This window comes from Accipiter gentilis, chromosome 6 (assembly GCF_929443795.1).
Source record: "Accipiter gentilis chromosome 6, bAccGen1.1, whole genome shotgun sequence".
Taxonomy (NCBI): Eukaryota; Metazoa; Chordata; class Aves; order Accipitriformes; family Accipitridae; genus Astur; species Astur gentilis.
The window spans coordinates 2,914,823-2,933,341 of NC_064885.1; the positions used below are offsets into that span (position 1 = coordinate 2,914,823).

Consider the following 18,519-nt stretch of genomic DNA (forward strand, 5'->3'; position numbering starts at 1 on the left):
GGTGGCAGGTTTCTGCCTAAGTCCAAATACTAATGATTCATGTTTGTGTTTGCAGGACCCTATTCCACCAGAGCTGGTCCATGTTTTGCAGAATTCTAAGGATCCTTTGCTTCAAAAATTATTTCCTGTGGCAGAAAGGAACCAAAATAACATCAAAACCCAGAACAGAGCAGCTGTGGTTACAGTGGTGTCAAAGTTCAAGGTACATCCTATTCAAGTTTCTGCTTTATACTGCTGTCTGCATAACTAGATGAGAAAACAGTACAGTTGGACCAAGATCAGTCAATGTTATTAAAATGAAACAGCTGTAAAACAGAAATAGCTTCAGACTCCTGAGATTCTCTGGGTTTTAACTCACTCCAATTTTACTTTTTCCTTTAACAGTTGGGCATCTGCCTTTGTGAAGCTTCTTCCTACCTGTTCCTCTTGAGGGGTTAGCTTCAACTGATGGCCCTGCTATAATTTTGGAAACTTTCTGAATTTACCATCAACAATTTTACAAAAGCATCCATAGAGTGGATTTTTTGCTCAAGCTGTCCTTACAGAAGAGCTCTGCTAATACTGAGTCTGTAAAGCCATCCTTGCAAAACACAGCTTCATTGTTTTTACAGAAGACCACTGATTAGCTAAACTACCTGGGGAGGAGGAGTCCCTAATTAAACCTGCATTTGTTTTCTACAGGGTTCACTTGAACATCTCATGCAGATTTTGAATAGCACCACACCACATTACATCCGATGCATCAAGCCTAATGCTGACTGCAAGGCAATGACTTTTAAAAGAGAAGAGGTAACTTTTCAAAAGCTTCTCTTCATTGAGTCAATGAGAAGCTTCATAGAGACATTGTGCAGGGCTTCGCATTGGGTCTGTTATGATCTTGAGTCACTTGCAAAGCTCTTTTTGCAGCACATTTTGAAATAGCTTTTTCTCTTTTGGAGCTTCCAAGTTAAACATCTTTTCAGAATCATTGATGCTGCTTGTCTAACATAGAGCTAGTAAACACAGCAGTTCTTCCAGATGCAACTTACTTGTTGCTGTACAAGAAGTTTTCTTACCAGAGCCCTCCTGGGTTATTTGGGGTGCTGTCATCCCAGCCTTCAAAATAGATAAAGGCAATCTGACTGCTCAGCAGTCCTGATCACACAGATATCTTCATGGTGAATGCCCACAACAAAACTTTGCTTGCTCCTGGAATCTAGTCTGGGACAGGTTAGATGAGATCAGCCAACAAGCATGTCTTTAGGAGCAGAGCAGCAGATGCTAAAGCAGTAACTAGACAACCTTATCTGATGTGAAAACAAGCAGCTGGAGTAGTACTGCATTGATTTTAAACACTCGGAGAATTTGCTGATTACATGCAAGTAGTATTAAAATACCAACACTGGGCTTTCATATTCTGCTGCATTTGGTCAGTGCAGGGTGTGTGGATACCAGAAGAGAGGGCACACGAGGACTGTCGCTCTGTGTGAGCACAGCCTTGACCCTACTCTGGGTGTTACTCAAAGCAGTAGCTTGATGGCTGCATAATCCCCTTCTCTGCCCTCTCCGTTCATTCCCCAGCTGCCAGTGTGGTGGTGCGCACCAGGCAAGCTCTGGCGTGCTTGCTGAGCCGAACTGCATGTGGCTTGGGTCGAGCACACCCTGTACAGACCTTAGCAGCAGCTTCCAGAGACAGTGGTTACCTAAACCATCTCAATTTATGCCTCAGGTTCTCAGCCAGCTTCAGGCGTGTGGAATAGTTGAAGCCATCACAATCAGTGCGGCAGGCTTCCCTATTAGGTAAGTCCAGAATTCTTGAGCAACGTCTTCCGTAATCCATTTCTATAGCAATCAGTGGCATATTAGTTATTTGGAAGAGCTGGTAAGCAGGAAATCCAAGTATTTTGCAGTCTGTTTCAGACCAAAAAACTACTGATTCTTTCAAAGCTGTCTGAAGAGTTCTGCTCACTGCTTGCTTTTAAGCTTATCTGAGCACATCTCTTTCATGTTTTGGAGACAAAAATACCTGTCACAAATCTGGACGGTTGTTCTGCATTTTGGATAACGAAACTCTGCTCGTTCAGCAAGTCCAAAAGTGGAATAACAGCACAAGCAGCAGTGGTAGCACAACTTGCATTCAAGACAATGGGATTCTTAAAAATACAGCAACAACTAACAAAGTCCAGATGTATCCATAACACACCCCTGGTCTGAGATCTCACTGTACCTTTCCAGTCTGAGAAGCTAGGGAAGAGGTGTTTTGATGAGGACTATCGTGCTAAAACTATCTAACTGAATGTGGCTTCACAGTAACATATTCAGGAATTAAAACAAAATTATAAATGGCATTCATCTAAGTGTAGTCATCTTGAAGTCGAGCATCTCATCGCAGCCAGTCACCTTGCTGGGCTTTCTTGACCACCTTTAGAGGATGGAGGGACCAAGGCCCGAGCTAGTCACATTTCTGACAGCTCAATATTGATAGGGTGAAGCTCACCGTTATCATTAACAGGCACAATTCCTGCCCAGTCTTTGTTACAGGCAAAAGTTAGCCTCTGTTATTGGGCAACAGGCAGTCTCCCGAATTTCTTCAGAAAGTCTGTATTGTCTTGCATGTTGGTGACTACATAGGCATCAGTCTATTTGCACTGGATCTTTGAAGCCATTCCGCAATTCTTCCCCCTCAAAGGATAGGTTATTTACTGTATAGTGAATGATACTTGCCTAGAATTAACTGTACATTTGTCCATCAGGATCCCTTTCCAAAGTTTCACTGAGCGCTATGAAATACTGAGAAAATCACGTGGGTCCAATAAAAACAGAGCGTGTGATAAAAGCAACTATCATTCTGCCAAGAAAAAAGGTATGTTTCTTTAGAAAATCCCTCTGCTATCAAGTAAAATTATTGCTGCACCAATTTGATATTGCATAGATCAGATACAGTTACTGTATTCAGCACTAGGGACATCGCTATTCTCAAAATCTTTTTCTAATCTATCACCAACCTGAGTCTCTAATCTATCACCAACTTGAGTTTCTAATTTGCCTAACACTTACAGCACACTCTTTTAAAAACTGCAAGTCTTTAATCTTAGTGCTGGTTTTCTGTGTTCCTCCTGGGTAGGGCAATTACAGTTACGATGGTGTTTGGGGATCCCCCCCGCCTGATATAATTTGATTTAGAGTTGGTTCTTGAGTAGGCTTGAAAACCACTTACCTTTTTGCTTATATTCCTTCTCCTTCCTTTCTTTTTTTTCCTCCACCTTGTTTTCTTGCCGAACACACTGACCATTCTAGCTTACCTGGATTCTGCTGCTTCTACCTTTTGCAAACTTCTGTATGCGATTCTTTTTTCTAAGCAAGAGCGAGGATGGACTTTAAAAAACACAATCCAATCTACAAGGTAATATCTTTGGTCTGAACCCCTGAAAGAAGGACCTAATCAGGTGGTTGCATTTAATATTGAAAGTTGCTGCAACCCCCTTCTTTCTCCCTGATTAATCCCATCTTCACCCAATGGGTCTGTTGAGTAACCAGTAGATGTGGGAAGCAGGACCAGTAAGTACCAGCCTATGTCAGATAAGTAAAATGGCTGGAAATCTATTAATCTTGCGGAAACGGAATGAAGTAACAAAGTACAGGCTGGAAAATTACTTACACACCGTACCTTTCTCCCTCAGTTATAAACCCATTAGCTGAAATGCCCAATTGTGATAGGTTACTAGTCCTTTTTATCTTTAGTGGGTAATAAGCTGCAAACAAAGCAGAACAATTTCCTAAACATGGGGATAAGCTTTTGGTTCCCTTATCAGCCCAGCCCCAGGAACACCATCATAGTCACCAGATGTCTTCCTGTAAGCAAGAATTGCTTGTATTTGTTTTCAGTACCTTAAAATGCTCTCATCTCCTTAGAAATATTTATAGCAGAAAAACAAACAGTATCCAGGATGGAAAGATACACAGACCATCGAGTTCCAGCATTGGGCATGCAGAAACTCATGCAGCATTGCCTTGAACAACACAATCTCTTTCAAGGACAGGTCTGAATTAAGTCTACCTCTATTTCCAAATAGATTAATCTGGCTAACCCGTTTGTCTCAATGTAAAAAATTGTGTACGATGTCCCAGAAATGGTTTTAATAACCTCTCATTGCTGCAATAAACTCCTGCTTAGTACATGTCCCTGTAGCTGCTTCTGATGCCCTGTGAAAGCTATAGAGTTGTGTAGAGTTTGTTTGCTGTTCCTGCATCTTTCAGTACATTAAGGCTACGAGGCTAATTCCTTGCTTTTTGTTCATTGTTCCCAACAGCTTTGAGTTTTGGGTATTTCATCAGATTTTCTTAGGGACTGAGCTGTTCAAATATATTCTTAATTGCAGTGCTGTTGCTTTCTGATGTTTCCATGTAGGACGCTTTAAACAATGTGAGAACAGCTGAGCCCTCTGTATGTCTGTCTCATTGTCCAGATCTACCCAAAATTACATTTGTTACCTACGGATAGGTTATAATAGAGGTCATAAGACAGCGCCCAAACTACATCCTAGTTAAAACACACCACGCTGGTTTTCTAGTTGCTAGCACATGGCAAAATCTATGCTGTCACATTTTCCCCTTAAACACAGATAGATCTAGTGATGTCTCGGCCATCACCTCCTCCCCTCCTCTTGTATCTGTATCCCCCCCCTAAATGGCCAAGAAGTCTCCATGTAAATAACAATTACTCGGTCTTGATTTCCAAGTTTTGTGATACTCCCTCTTCAATGCTTCATTTGCAGGCGAGACTCCAGTGGTGGATGATGACAAAGCATCACGTTCTGTTGTTTTTGAGATCCTTCAGGATGTTATGGGACCAACTACTGCTGAGCAAACAGGGAACAGAGCAGAAGATGCTTCAGTGTACTGCGGCAAAACCAAAGTGTTTATGGCTAATTCTGTGGTAAGAGTGCTGTCTCCTTGGCTAACAGTTCTGGAGCGTAATTGCATAATGGGGATTCTGGCACAGATGATCATCACGGTTTAGGCAATACTCCTGCTAATGCCAGTGTGACCAGAATTTGGCCTTTTCTATTAAACTAAATCAAACATCCATCAGAATCCAACTATCACAAGCACTTTGTTTAATGGCATCCTTGTTGCTAACAGACAAGGAGCTGCACTTGTGCCTAGCATTGTCAGTATCGTGCCAGCTCCAGTAAAGATGATTACAGCTTTCCTTAGCTTCAGCTGACAGACTTGGCTACTCTGGCAGGCCTAAGCAGCAGCTTTGTGAAAGAGATGAAGGAGATGAAGGCACTTTTGCAAAACTTCCATACTGGAGGATGCAGCCACAGAAGAAACCCCATCAATGGAGCTAGTTTTAAGCCAGCTGCTACTGTGACTTTGGGAGTGTCCACTTTCCCCCCCCACAACACTCTTTTCCCCCTGGTTTTCATTTTACATGTTATCTAATAAGCACTAATGAAGTGCTCTCACTTCCAAAACCTAATCTAGCAGTCTTAGGACACTAAACTGGGCATGTGGTTTTCTGACAAATACCAAGAGACTGTAAAAGAGGGAGGAATTGTGACCACAACTCCACCCCCGAGTATTAACTGCAGGCTCGTATCCCCAATGCAGCTGGAGCAACTTGAAGCTAGAAGAGCAGAGGTGTTAAATGAGAAAGCATTTTGCATCCAGTGTTGCTGGAGAAGATTTAAACAGAAGAAACTAGCAAAGGAGAGATGGTCTGCAACTGTCATCCAAGCAGGTAATTTGGTAAGGGTGTGACTGAACATAGTATAACAAGTAACATTTCCAGTTACACTGGATGTTTAAAGCGGCAGGAGTGGTTACATTAATTGAACATGGAGAAAGCTTAAGTGCCATCTCTCTTACATTGTGTGAAAGAGCTTCTGGGATTCTTTGTACTCAGATTTCTTTTAATTAAATCTTCAGCTATTCGTTCCTGGTTAGCCAAGAATCGCTTCCAACGTATGCGCAGAGCTGCCAATGTTATTAAGCATGGCTGGAGGAAATGGAAAGTAAGTATGTTGGTACAGGAAAGCATTGAAATTGAGTGACAGAGGCTTTTTAGTGTTTGAGAAAGAATCTACCTCTGTCAAGTAAATGTACAAAACCAATACTGTCCATTTTCCAGAAAACTGTTCTCAAGCTGAAGAGCAGAAGCCAGTCTTGTACAGCTGCTTCTACAGGGTAGCAGTGTAGAGGCTGCAGAATAAACTTGTTCCTTACCTTCATAAAATGGGAACCTGTCCCAAGGGGTGTCCTATCCTTTAAGATGCCCTTTTTTAGACTCTTTAAGTTTTGCAGTTTTGAACTTTGTTCAAGATGTTTGAGAATCTTGTTCAAGGATATTGTTCTGCATCTCTTTGTCAGGCAAAAATGGCTGCGTTAGCAGCAGCAGAACTGGATGAGGGCGAAGAAAAGGCATTCTTCTCAGTTCCTGGAGCTACGGTGATCTCGGCCAAACTGCCTTGCTCTTTGGAAACAACTTGGCCTCTGCATGCAATAATTCAATTCTGGCCTCTTGGCCTTGTCCTGGCTGCCGCACCTGTTACTGTAACGGGACTTCGGAGAGACCTGTCCCTGCTGGCATGCCTCAAAGTACTTCAGGAGAGCGACTGCTACAAGGTGGAAAGCTGTTTCTTTGGCTCTGGCATCACTTCCATTAGAGCTCTCCCACAGGTAACAAACCTCACGCACTCGAGTCAGCAGCACAGCTAAGCTGCCGCGGGTTCAGGAACCTGAACTCTGCTATCGAGCAGAGCAACTGTCAAGTCTGCTCAGGCCAGTGTCTTCCTTTTTCCGCTGGCTTAGATACGCAAGGATGATTCTGACATCAATAGGCCAAGCTAGACACAGGGCTGAGTTAAGACTTTCAACTAAGCATGAAAACTCTTGTTAATGTCTGTCACAGGAACAAACCGATCAAAGCTCCGCTTCAGAAGTGGAGAGCAGAGGATTCTAACATGAGCTCTGCTATTATGTACTATGTATTTTTTCTGCTGAGGGGATTCAAGTTGCACAACAGGTGAACACATGAAAAAGCACCCACTGGGGCTATTACTATCCCAGTAATTCTGTATTAACTTCACTGTGCAGACAACCACAGACTAATTCACACAGAGGGTTTTCAGGGCAGAAAGCAGGGAGCATCCCTCAAGTACTTCATCTCCTACACACATGCAGAATAGTCACAGATACCATTTACTACAAACAAGCCGCAACCCACACTGGCTTCTCTCAGAAACTGCACTCCGGTTACAAATCACCTTGTGCCCGTGCTTGGGTTTTTGTTGATAACTTTTTAAGGTTGCATAAAATTATGTGTGCGAGAGTGCAGCCTTTGTCTGGTCACAGTTACTACAAGCAGGAAGAAGCAGTACCAAGTCCAGTACGGACTAAATACTCAAATCTTCAGAGTTTAAGCTAATTTCAGTTCAAATTACGGTATTAGTACTCTTTGTAGTAATCATTTCTCTTAAACCCATTTGTACTAGGACTCCTTTGGAGGCCTTCCCCTATCCTTATTCATATTTACTAGCTGCTTATATGCTAAAGCAGTACTTTGTTTGACTAGCAAAATTAGCTCAAAATCTGGCAAAAACATGAACTGACCTCTCCACCTCTTCTTGCAGGGCTCTGTCAAGTTTCACTGTAAGAAGTCTCCCCTGCATTACGCAAACGTCAGCCCCCATACGGATGCCTATTCCATCACTGGATTTAACCAGATTTTATTGGACAGAAAAAAACTCCTTCCACCATAGGTTTTAGCCATCTGCATATACTGTACTTTTTCCTTCAGGGAAGGACTGTCTGCAAGCTGCTGCTTTCAAATTACTCAACGTCCGTATCTGCTGCTACCTCAGAGCTTTCTATAATTAATGCATTGTACATATACTGTACTTCACATTTAGAACGCATGGGGGGGCATTCCTCCTCCCACACACACGCACATAATAGAGGAAATATCCATACTATGAGAACACTCAACATAATTAAAATAGATCAAGTGCTTTAAGCAATATATACTTAAAGCGAACACTTCTAACACTACCTGGGAGAAGCAAGAGGCTGGTAACGAGAGAGCAAACAAGGCAAACATTTCTGATGCGTGCTGGATTCTGTTGGGAAGTACAACTACAACTACGTGGATTGACCGCGAGCGTTCAGTAATGCATCGCAACTTCTGACTGTGACAGCAGTCAGCTCTAACGCCAACAGCAGATGTCTCAGGGAAAAGCGAGACTGGACTCTTGCGTTGTATCTATACGACCAAAACATACGTACTCTCACAACGGCCCTGCATTTCCAGCACTCCCCAGTCAATAGCGTTACCTCTGCCAAGGGGCCAAGCTTCTCATCAGAGGTGCTCTACACCGTCTCTTTGTTGCTCACATGGGTCTTGAAAATGTTCGGCTCCTCTGTGTATGCCACTTTTAAATAAACTGCTAACTACCTTGTAAAGGTGTCTGACAATCTGCAACCAGGTTTAGTTAACAAAAACATTTCAGATCAGTTTGGGGATTAAAATAAATGCAAATATATTTAATATTAATTGTCATTGGGAAGCAACGTTTCCCACGGTTGATAGTATTTCCATATCAACAAAAAGCATAGCCCACAGAACATCCAGTTTAATTCCTAGTACCTAGAAATCTGTCCTACACTATGTCACGGTTTATCAACTCTAAATTGAAAATTAGAGCACTGACATCCATGAGCGAGGTGTGACCACACCTGGAGGAAACACAGCATGGTGCACCACAGGAGCACGGGGTGCTGTCAAACCTCTTCTGTCAGAGGGAAAAAATGTCAAGGAAAGGAAAACGTTCTCCAAGTAGCTCAGTCAGGAAGAATGTTCTCCTTCTCTGGAGGTTCAACAATTCTCAAGCAGCAGTCTGCAAACTCAACAAACAACGGCTCCTGCATGTACTTCTTCATAAGGGAGCTTTTGTCTTCTGCTTGATCGACTGTCAGCAGTAGCTGCTGGAGATGCAGATTCAGAAGCAAGCCTCTCAGTTCTTCCGATTCCCCTTAAAAAGAAAAAAGAAGATTAACAGTACTCATCTCTTCCAAATGCGGTCGAGACCACCCTTATTTTGCAAATAAACTTTCAAAGAGACGTGGTGAAAGGCCAGGTGTCTGACATTTAAACCCTTAAGACCATGCAAGGAGGCGCAGGACTGGGATAAATCGCCGAGAAGAATTCAGGGGAGCTGCGCCTCCGCTGAGGGCCCCCCACCCGCCTTCTAACCTCTGGAGATTACCTAAAAGCTTGAGTTTCTGCAGCGGGACGCGGTCCTGCTCGTCATCTTCCGTCAGGATGTCCTCCACCGACCAGGGGCCGCCTGCGGGCGCAGAGAGCAGAGCTGCCGGGGCCGGGGAGGGGGCGACGGGGACACCCCCCCCGGCTCCCTCCACAGCCCACCCACCCACCTGCCTGCTGCCCTCCGCGGTTCAGCGCTCCGCCGGGAAAGAGCTGTCCGACCGCCACCGGCCGCTCCCGTTCTTCCTCCCGCTTCGGCTCCGGCGGGCAGCGTTCTGCGGGAGCGACGGGGGTTAGAGCAGCGCTGCGGTCCGACCGACCCCCCCCCCCCCGCCGCCCTCCCTCCGTCCCCGTCGCGCCGCTCACTCACCCTTGTGGGTCCTGCAGCAGAGCACGGAGCAGCTGCGGGACGAGAGACAACGGTAAGGGCGGGAGGCGGCCCCGCACCCGGAGGCCGCCCTCCCCGGTTCCCACCCCCCCCGCCTCCTCCCCGGTTCCCCGTCCCGTCCGGTCGCTCACTAGGCGGCGGCGCAGCGCGGACAGCGGTACTTGGCGGCGCCGGCCGCCCCGCAGACCCCGCAAGGCCGCGGTGCCCTCATGGCGCTCCCTCCTTCCTCCCTGTCTCCCCCCTTCCGCTTCCGGTCGGCGGAACGCCGAGCGCCTCCACCCAGGCTCCCTAGTCCATTGCCGAGCGGTGGGAGGGGCCTAGCGCAACCCGCCCCGCCCCAGCGTTATTTTTTTATTTATATACATATATTTAAAAAAAAAAAAAAAAAAAAAAATCTCCTCTTGAGGGGGTTGTGGCTGGATTCCAGCTGCCAGCTTGCTTTTGAAATGACAATCGCTGCGACATGCGTTAAATATTCTGGTGGTTACCCACCCCCCATTGCCAACGTCGCTACGAACAGAAATTGTGCCGTAAAATAAAAAGCAGGTAATAAAACCGGCCCCAGGTTGATGTTTACCGTCTGCCCCGTGGTGAGGTTCGGCTGAAGCTCGAGTTTAGGTTGAAATACGGTCAGTAGGAGACGTTTGGTTTTTAGCCGAAGGCTCTGTGGGGCTGGCGGGGGTTGAGCTCACAGCAAACCCGTAGTGTTCAGCAGAAGAAAATGGAGCCGGATTTATCCTGAGTGACATTATGCGTTTAAATAATTCATTTTAATTATGTTTCATTTAGCGCCATCCATTTCCTTAAATGTCTGAATGTTAATTCAGACTGACACAATTCTCCCACAGTTCTTCAATGTAAAGTAGCACAGCAGAGGGGTTTTACAGCAATAAACGCAAACCGCTGAGTATCGGAGTCATTAACGTAATGGCACTTGCCCATTTCTTTCACCCGTGGGTGAACCCATTTCTCACGCAAAACATGCTCTTTTCTCATACCCACTCAGGAACAGATCAATGGGACTTTGCTCTTGGTTCACTCAAGCCTTTTGAAACGCTGAAACGATGACAACAAAGCAAACAAACTGGAAAGAAATCCCTGAAAACTCCAACCTGGACTAGAAGGGCTGATTTTGGTTGGACTGTGTGTGTGTGTTTTGTGAATGGGAGAATATTACCACAGTACGGATGCTCACACTGATGTCATACCATTGAGCAGTATTTCAGCATACTTTAAAACCAGCAAGATGAGCTAACATCACCAGGATCTATTCGATCAAGGCTTCTGGACTGGTAACTGTGCAAGAGGTAAGAAATTTAAGCATTGAGATTCTTCTAGCAATATCCCTGTATAACTGAGAATGAGCATTCATCTCTACTAAGATCTGGCAGATTCAGTACCCAACTTCTTTTTTGTAGCGGCAGGAGGTAAGAGCTTTTCCTTTTACAACATACTTGGCCTTGACATTTTTATTTTGTTTTGTTTTGTACAGGCGACTTGACTGCAATTCTGATACTGACGAATTCAAGTGAGTTTTCTCTTAGCACACTGCAAATTTCAAAAACCATGGACTCAGGTGTGCCTCTATTTATAAGCAGAAATATGAAAAGTGTAGTTGCAAACGCCTCGCAAAAACATGTAATCCAGCTGCGTACAGCAGTTAAAATTACAACAGTAAAACAGTGCTGAGTGCCCCCGTTAATAAAGAGATTCACCGACTATTCAGAGATAAAACTGACTGACTGTCAATGAGAAAGCAAAACTACATTTCCCCCCCAGCCTACTGAGAATTTTCTAGCCATTTCACTGTCTTCAAAACCACACAGATAACACGAAAAGGAGCAAAGCAAGCACAACAGAAGCCCGTTTCTAAACGCAAAGTAAACAGGGCTAATGGAGTTATTTTTATCTCTGAGCAAAAGAGCTCTCCCATTTCCCTTCAGAGCCCAGACAAAGCGGCCACGCACCCCGACCCGCTTCAAGAAGGAAAAGCCGCAAACCTCCCCAACGCTGCACCCGCTTCACCCGCTACCGAGGGCTGTGAAAGCTGCTGAGAGAAGCCACGAAACTCCAGCCGCCCTTCCGCGGCTGCCCACCCTGGGACCCCCCGCTGCCCCGTGCTGGTTTCCGTGCCCCGCGTTGGTTTCTGCACCCCGGAGCTGTCCCCTCGCCGGCAGCGGGCGGGAATGGGGCGTTATTTCAGCTCTGCCCCTGACTACGTTGACTGGGTCAGGTCCATCAGCAGCCCTGGACCACAGGCAGCCCCGGCTGGATGTTCTCAATGGTGCAGGCTCGGACACACTGGCGGAGAGGCATTTCAGAGGCTTGAGTTTAGCCCCCAGGGCTTTGGGTTTCAGGGTATAAATGATGGGGTTTCCCAAGCAGTTCATGGTTATCAGCATAGCTGTGCAGTTTCGAAAGATGTAGACGCCTGGGTAGAGATCAGCGTGGCACTGATGGTTAGTTGCATCGAATATGACTCCTGCGAAAAAAGGAGCGTAGGAGATCAACGCCAGGAGCCAAATAAAAATACTGGTTCTGGCAACCTGGATTTCGGCTGATTTGTAGGTGCCCGTGGCTTGTCCGCATGCTTTCATTCTCAGCTTTCTTTTCCTCAGGATGATAATGATTCTAAGGTAAGTGAACAGAGGTATAATAAAAGCCACCACAACATTGGGAATGGCGATGAAGATGAGGTAGTCGACGCAAAACGGACTGTAGAGGATGGAGAGATTTTTTTCCGTGCGCAAGCAGTTCCACCCCATCAATGGCAAGCACCCCAAAAAGAGAGCAAGGACCCAGTTAATTAAAACTGCAGCTATGGAATGATTTCTAGCAACCCTGAATCTTGTTCTCATGCTTTCAGCCACAGCCAGATAGCGTTCAATTCCAATGCTTACCAAGTTATAGATGGTGGATAAAATAGACATAGTATATAAGGCATAAGGTGCAAGCATATCCTTGGATCCAAAGATTGTAATGTCAGGATTGGTGATGAACAGCATTGAAATCCAAAAGCCAGAAAAGCTGGTGAAGAGATCAGAAAAAGCCAAATTGCAGAAGAGTATAGAGATAGGCTTGTGCAGATCCTTTGTGGCCATTCTGGTGAAGATGACTGTGCAGTTGAAGATCACAGATGCTATGTTAATGGTCAGCTGAGGGATGCCCAATGCAAGTACTAAATAATGACTCCAAATTTTAGTGTGGTTAGCAGAGCAGTTTGGGTATCCATTCATGGTGGAAACCTCTACTTTCAACCATTAACGAGGTCTGCTTTACTCATCCCATATTCCGTAAGAGACCGTACTACACGAGTGTTACTGCCACCTCGTTCTCCAGGCGAAGAATGAATCCTGACACACAGCTTCTATTGCCACATCATCACCACGACAGCGGATTAAACTTTAACCACTCGTGTTTTTAAATATTTGGGTTACCAACTCACGGCATAGCCTATTACCTCTAAGTTGCTAGGATAGCCAAAACTGGAAAACATAATTTACTACTATACAGATGATCTGCTTAAAGCCACCTTTATCAAGAGCAAAATCTGGCCAGGTATTGTGAATATTAATGATCACATCCATTGTTTAAAAATCTTTAAGGATATTCTAAAATGGAATGAATGTGACTTCAGCTTTAATTCACAAATAAATTAGATGGATAAAGATTAGAGAGTCAGAAAATGGAGAGCAGTAATTTTTTTTGTTTTGGAGGAGGTAGTATGTGACTGATGGAACTCAAAGAAGAGCAACAATCTTGTGTCACTAACCTGGACCCCAGTTCAGTGAGGGTGTAAGTCCAAATTTCAGATCAGCTCTAGTGACATCACAAAAACTTCTAAAGTGCTTGAGATTGAGTACTTCTGGAGTACTCAGAAGTTGTCAGAATACACCTGAAATCGTATGGCCTTTCTTTCTCTTGTGTAAATCAGAGGTACTGATGCTTTACAAGCTAAAAAAAAAAAACAAAAAAACAAACAAACAAAAAAAAAAACAAACCAAAACAAAAACAAAACAAAAACCAAACCAGATGCATTTAATGAGTTGTTGAATTAACTTACTTTTCAAACAAGGAAATGCAGGATAATGGCTTAACCCTTTAGTAGATTAATTGTATTGGAGACTTAAGATGCCTAAACAGTTCTGAAAATGCCATTTTTTTTACCTTAATTATTGGATGAGCATGTATCTAGAAAATGATGGGCATCTATACTCATACCTTTGTTACAGGATATTTTGTGTTTGCTTATTTAAAGTTATTGTGTGACTTGTACACTAATAAAACAACATATCATTATATCTTTTCTTTCTCTGTCTTTTTAAAAGTAAATGATTTTTGTGAACTACATTTAAAATACATGAGACTTGGGGGAAAAAAGCTGTTTGGACATACATTCAGTGCTATCAGTCAGCAGAGGGCACTGCTGGAACAAGCAATAGAGTACACAGTGGGGAACATGGGGATTTTAAACAGCGGAGCAGTTTGGGTGAGCAGTACATCAGTGTATCAAGATGAACAGCACCATGGATATTTTTTTCTATGCAGAAGTGGCTGCTTTTGTTTGCTAATGCTGAGTGTGGGTCGCCTCTGTGTCACCTCGTGGTTTATTCAAAATGCCCACGTACTAGGAGAAATCTCCAATGTGCTCTGGCTGCTACCTGGCATCAGGAACTGAGCAGCTTTCCTTTAGCAAAATTATCCAGGTAAAGCCATGTTACTTACAAAGTTATTCCGATTTAACTTATTTTTTACTGTTATCCTAACAGGCGATTAATTTGCATTAGTAACAATGTTGTATCATGATATTGCAAAGCAGCTCAGCTAAGTTTATGGGCTTTCCACATTCAGTGCTGACATCTGATCATTATAGCAGCAATTCCAGCTCTAGAACTGTAAATCTGTGCACTATATGATAGCTCTGCCAGAATTTACAACAGAAGAAATTTGTGCTAAAATGCTGAGCTTAAAAAGGAAAATTCTATCGCTTCTTTTTTCTATTAAAGTTGAAGTGTATCGGTGTATTCAGGTTAGTGTGCAATTAGTAGCAGTACACAATTATTATTATAGACTAGAAATACTTTCTGCAAATAAGTAACAGGTATTTCAGATGGTCACAAGGAAGCGCAAAGAATGATTATGTAGAAATAAGGGCTGAGAATTGATTAATCAAGTCTGCTAATATATTAATACCCTATAAAATATTATTTTCAAAGTGTCACAGATAAACCACTCTTTGTGCATCCTATAATCCACCTCGTACAGACCTGTCAACCACACCTTCGGTGTGAGGTTGCTGCTGAACAAGGGCTCTACTGTTTCTGTCACCTTGTCAGTGCCAGCACCACAAGTCAGCAAGTCCTTTTAATAACAGCAAGTATGTCAGCGGGTAACGTACAGCCCAGCTGAGCATCGGTCAGGACTGGCAGCGGACACCAGACCAAGCCACAGGCGCTCCGGATCTCTTCTGACTGTGTTTTCCATTGCTCTGTGAACTGAGGGGCTGAGGGCTGGGATGAACAGCAGGCTATCCACAAAGTCAAACATCTTTAAAAATATCCTAGTTGCTAAGAAGAGTATATCCGTGAACTTGGACTCCAAAGTGTCCTAGACATTCCTGAAAATGCTACTTGAAATTTCTCTAATTTGAAAATTTGTTGTTCAAGCATGAAACACTAAACGATATGAGATCAGAATGTAATTAAAGATAATATCAAGTAGTATAAATAGCTCTTCACAGAAGCTTTGTAATCTCATTTCCCTAATATAATTGCATAAAAATTAGCATAATGTTGCTAGATGAAAGGAGACAATATTATTGCAGAACCTTCTTTTTTAGTGGGCTTCAATATACAGAAACCCCCAGATTTGTACATTCCAGCCCTTTGTTGTGAAGTCTGAGCTCTCAAAACCAGGTAAAAAGTAGTTTGAATGGAAAACACCGTGTGAGACAGAGGGCTACTACATAGCCAAATCTCTACGTATAACAGTCTCGATTAAAGGGTATCCTTATACTCCCACATTCTGGGAACTTTGCAATCTTTCTTGTACGTATGCTCATAACACACCTGCAAGGAAAGAGCGTTATCTACATTTTACAAATGGGAAAAGAACAATCACATTATTTGCTTAAGATCACATAGAAGTCCATTACAGAGGGAACTGAATCTAATCTCCTATATCTCAGGCTAACACTTTAAACACTGGCTGTACCTCACTGTTGGCAAGCCTTTGATTGATATTTATCTAGATTTCACCTTCAACGACACTTTTTAGTTCTATAATTGGTTTTATATTTCTTTATCAGAATGTCCAAATTCCTATTGTTTTGATATTTGCCATGCATAAGAAATTGCTTTGTTTTGTGTAGAATCTCAAAGTTCAATAATATCTGATGATTATGCCTGTGGAGAAGACAATAATCACTGAACATGTTGAAGAGACTGAGAAAGAAACATGAGAAGCTTCAGGCTGAATTTTTAATGACCATTCATTTGAAGTGGCTGTTGTGGAAAATCTAACTTCACACAACTGAGCTTGCAGTTTCAGAAATGCCCATAACCTACAGCTTAGACTTAACAGGAATCACAAGTGCTCAACAGCTCTCAGAATAACAGGCCCCAGCTGTGAAATGCCAAAGTTGATTTCAAAACAGGAAATTAAGTTCAGGAGCTGAGAGCCTTAGTTCTGTGCAGTAACCCTTGGACAACATACACTTTTACCTTAGTGTGATGCAACGGCAATCCTCTATGTCCTTTATGCTGATAGCACACCAAGAAACTTGAGTTATGCCTGAAACTGCAGGAGAAAAAGCTGCGTCCATGTAGTGAAAATAAGAACTCCATAGCACAATTTAGCTATAGATTTGGTGTTACTTTCAAAGTCAGGTACATACACTATACACACGAGAAAAACAAGGCACTGAAAGGGTAAGGGATTTTACTGTTCCGGTTTCTTTTCTGTCACATTCTCCCTGAACTCACATCCAATTCCTACTCCCGTTCTTGAAAGACCAGACCTTGTTTGTTGTGAAAAGCAACGGTTCAGCTTTCTCCTCAGTTGCCCCTGTAACTTTACCAAGCTGCGGACAACACACAACTTAATAACTTAAATGGCAAGTGACATGCAGCTTGGCTAAGTATTGAGGAAGATTAATTCCTCCTTGCCATGACCCTCAGCAAAGCCTTGAGACAAGAATATCCATCTGCTCAGTCGTTCAATGGGCATCATGAAGCCTGCAAATAAGGAACTTTCAGGAAAGGGAGTAATACAAATAAGGAGCCTATTTATCCAATTTATGTTTTAATTTATGCAGATTAAAGTCTTCCTCTTTGGAGAGGAAGACAGAAATGGGATGTATGATCTCCTTCCAAGATTTTTCTGAGATGTTTTCAAAACAGAAAGCTCTCTGCTCCTCCTCCACCCACTCTCTTTGAGGAATCTTTGCCTCACAGATTTTGAGTTATCTGATGTCCCAGTTATGCTTTCGTGGCCCTTACCAGGAACATAAAGTGAAGACAATCATCAGGCTTGAAAGTCTCTGACCGCCGTTTAGCATTATGTTACCTACAAGCCACAAAATAATGGCAGGACAGCTTGTTGCAAGAACACCCCCACAAACCAGGCCCTCTCCCCGTCTACGCGGAGACGGAACATTTCTCTGAGATGCCAGAACTGTTATTTGCACCTTTGAGGAACTTGTATTATGCTGTCTAAAGGGAGACAAACGCTGATAAATACCTGAAACCAAGGTCATATGGTAAATGAAGGCTTCCATCGATAATTTATACATGAAGAAGCTGGAGTGCATCTTATCCCTTTAGACATGAAACTGTCCACATAAAGGGCATCTTCCTTCTGAACTAAACAACTACAGAGGCACAGTGAGGGCTCTTGTTACAAGAAAGCGATGGTCAGAAATGTGTGTGCTTCAAAACCAGGCAAAGCAACTAGACAGGCTGTAAACACACAGAGCTAAATACACAGCTTAGAGGCACACATCCTTCAGAATACATCTTCATAATTCCAGGAAATGTTGAGTTGCACACTGCTGGTGTTTCATCCAGATGGATGAAGACTATCCATCCACATAAAGAATAGTGCTTTACATAAATACTGGGAAAAGGGGAGAAGTTCAGCTTTACTAATGATGACACCACATAATACAGGGTCTAATCCTCAGGTACAGCTGAAAATAGATAGGAAGCAGTTAATGTACCAGAGCTGAGCAGAAGGCCAAATAAAGGGCCATTGCAAATGCTTCTAACCATTCCATGGAAATGACCTTGTATTAGAACAATGTTCCCAATAGAGCAGACTTAGGGATAATAATAGCCAGCCCATATTTTCACATGAAAGATGAAGACTTAATGTTTCTGATTCACCAACAGCTACAAAATTCCAGATTTCCTGTTCAGTGGTGAGGGAACTCTAAGGAAGAAAATTACAACACGCAACTAAATGAAGAGCACTTAGTGTGTTCTTTCACTCTGAAGGGTAGGTTTCCCAATCACCCAGTAACTAATCATGAAATCCATCTGTTTTAAGTCTCTTGGAAGTGCTTCCCTCTCCCACTGCACGGACAATTCCTCCCAGGACAGCTCATCTGTGAACAGGATTTGGACTCAAGTCAGTCTCACCCTCACAAGCCTTAGATCTTCCTTCTAAGAGAGGCAACTCGGCCTCCCAGCACGAAGAGCTGTGCCATCCGCCTTGACTTTGAGTGGGATTCTTATGCATTTGTGCCGCGGACTCAGACCCAGCCTGCTCTCATCCCCTCCCACCTGCGCTGCTGGGACATGGGGGGACTGCAGCCGTTCAGCTGGAAGGTTAGGAACAGCTCTGGACATCCTCCATCAGCACGTGGTAGGATTGTTTGGCTTAG

At 43.5% G+C, this 18,519-nt stretch overlaps 3 protein-coding genes across 8 annotated transcripts in view; 1 reads left to right on the forward strand and 2 right to left on the reverse strand.

The window, feature by feature from the left end:
* MYO19 (myosin XIX) overlaps window positions 1-8,445 on the forward strand; it is a 28,128-nt gene extending 19,683 nt beyond the window's left edge. For 2 of the 5 annotated variants that reach the window (XM_049802398.1, XM_049802397.1), the window contains exons 17-25: window positions 56-202; window positions 682-789; window positions 1,709-1,779; window positions 2,733-2,842; window positions 4,755-4,915; window positions 5,596-5,725; window positions 5,914-5,999; window positions 6,355-6,663; window positions 7,617-8,445. In XM_049802398.1, coding sequence (XP_049658355.1) covers window positions 56-202; window positions 682-789; window positions 1,709-1,779; window positions 2,733-2,842; window positions 4,755-4,915; window positions 5,596-5,725; window positions 5,914-5,999; window positions 6,355-6,663; window positions 7,617-7,745 — 1,251 coding nt within the window. In that variant the 3' untranslated portion in view covers window positions 7,746-8,445. Of the gene's footprint in view, window positions 1-55; window positions 203-384; window positions 790-1,708; window positions 1,780-2,732; window positions 2,843-3,276; window positions 3,383-3,891; window positions 4,020-4,754; window positions 4,916-5,595; window positions 5,726-5,913; window positions 6,000-6,354; window positions 6,664-7,616 lie in introns of those variants that run through there. The other 3 variants (XR_007506297.1, XM_049802400.1, XM_049802401.1) reach the window with 3 other exon arrangements.
* Window positions 8,446-8,505: 60 nt separating this feature from the next.
* Window positions 8,506-9,896, reverse strand: ZNHIT3 (zinc finger HIT-type containing 3). 2 transcript variants are annotated; one of them, XM_049802424.1, is made up of 5 exons: window positions 9,767-9,895; window positions 9,618-9,649; window positions 9,418-9,522; window positions 9,249-9,329; window positions 8,506-9,014 (listed from the first exon to the last, which is right to left on the reverse strand). In XM_049802424.1, exons 1-5 carry the CDS (start codon window positions 9,844-9,846, stop codon window positions 8,824-8,826), a joined length of 489 nt encoding a protein of 162 aa, XP_049658381.1. In that variant the 5' UTR covers window positions 9,847-9,895; the 3' UTR covers window positions 8,506-8,823. The 2 variants fall into 2 exon arrangements, with proteins under 2 accessions (XP_049658381.1, XP_049658382.1); XM_049802425.1 differs by lacking the exon at window positions 9,249-9,329 and having other exon boundaries at window positions 9,767-9,896.
* A 1,865-nt stretch (window positions 9,897-11,761) lies between these two features.
* LOC126039348 (lysophosphatidic acid receptor 1-like) lies at window positions 11,762-12,929 on the reverse strand. Its single transcript, XM_049802419.1, is given in 2 exon segments — window positions 11,762-11,935; window positions 11,938-12,929. Coding segments are annotated over 2 exon segments (996 nt in total). The 5' UTR covers window positions 12,872-12,929; the 3' UTR covers window positions 11,762-11,873.
* Between the last annotated feature and the right edge of the window lie 5,590 nt (window positions 12,930-18,519).

Excerpts from the sequence above, each read along its gene's own strand:
- ZNHIT3 (XM_049802424.1), bottom strand. The coding sequence starts at position 9,846 with ATGAGGGCACCGCGGCCTTGCGGGGTCTGCGGGGCGGCCGGCGCCGCC. Across the intron at positions 9,650-9,766 it reads CCGCGCTGCGCCGCCGCCTA|CTGCTCCGTGCTCTGCTGCA; the intron begins GTGAGCGACCGG and ends CTCGTCCCGCAG. Across the intron at positions 9,523-9,617 it reads CTGCTGCAGGACCCACAAGG|AACGCTGCCCGCCGGAGCCG; the intron begins GTGAGTGAGCGG and ends TCGCTCCCGCAG.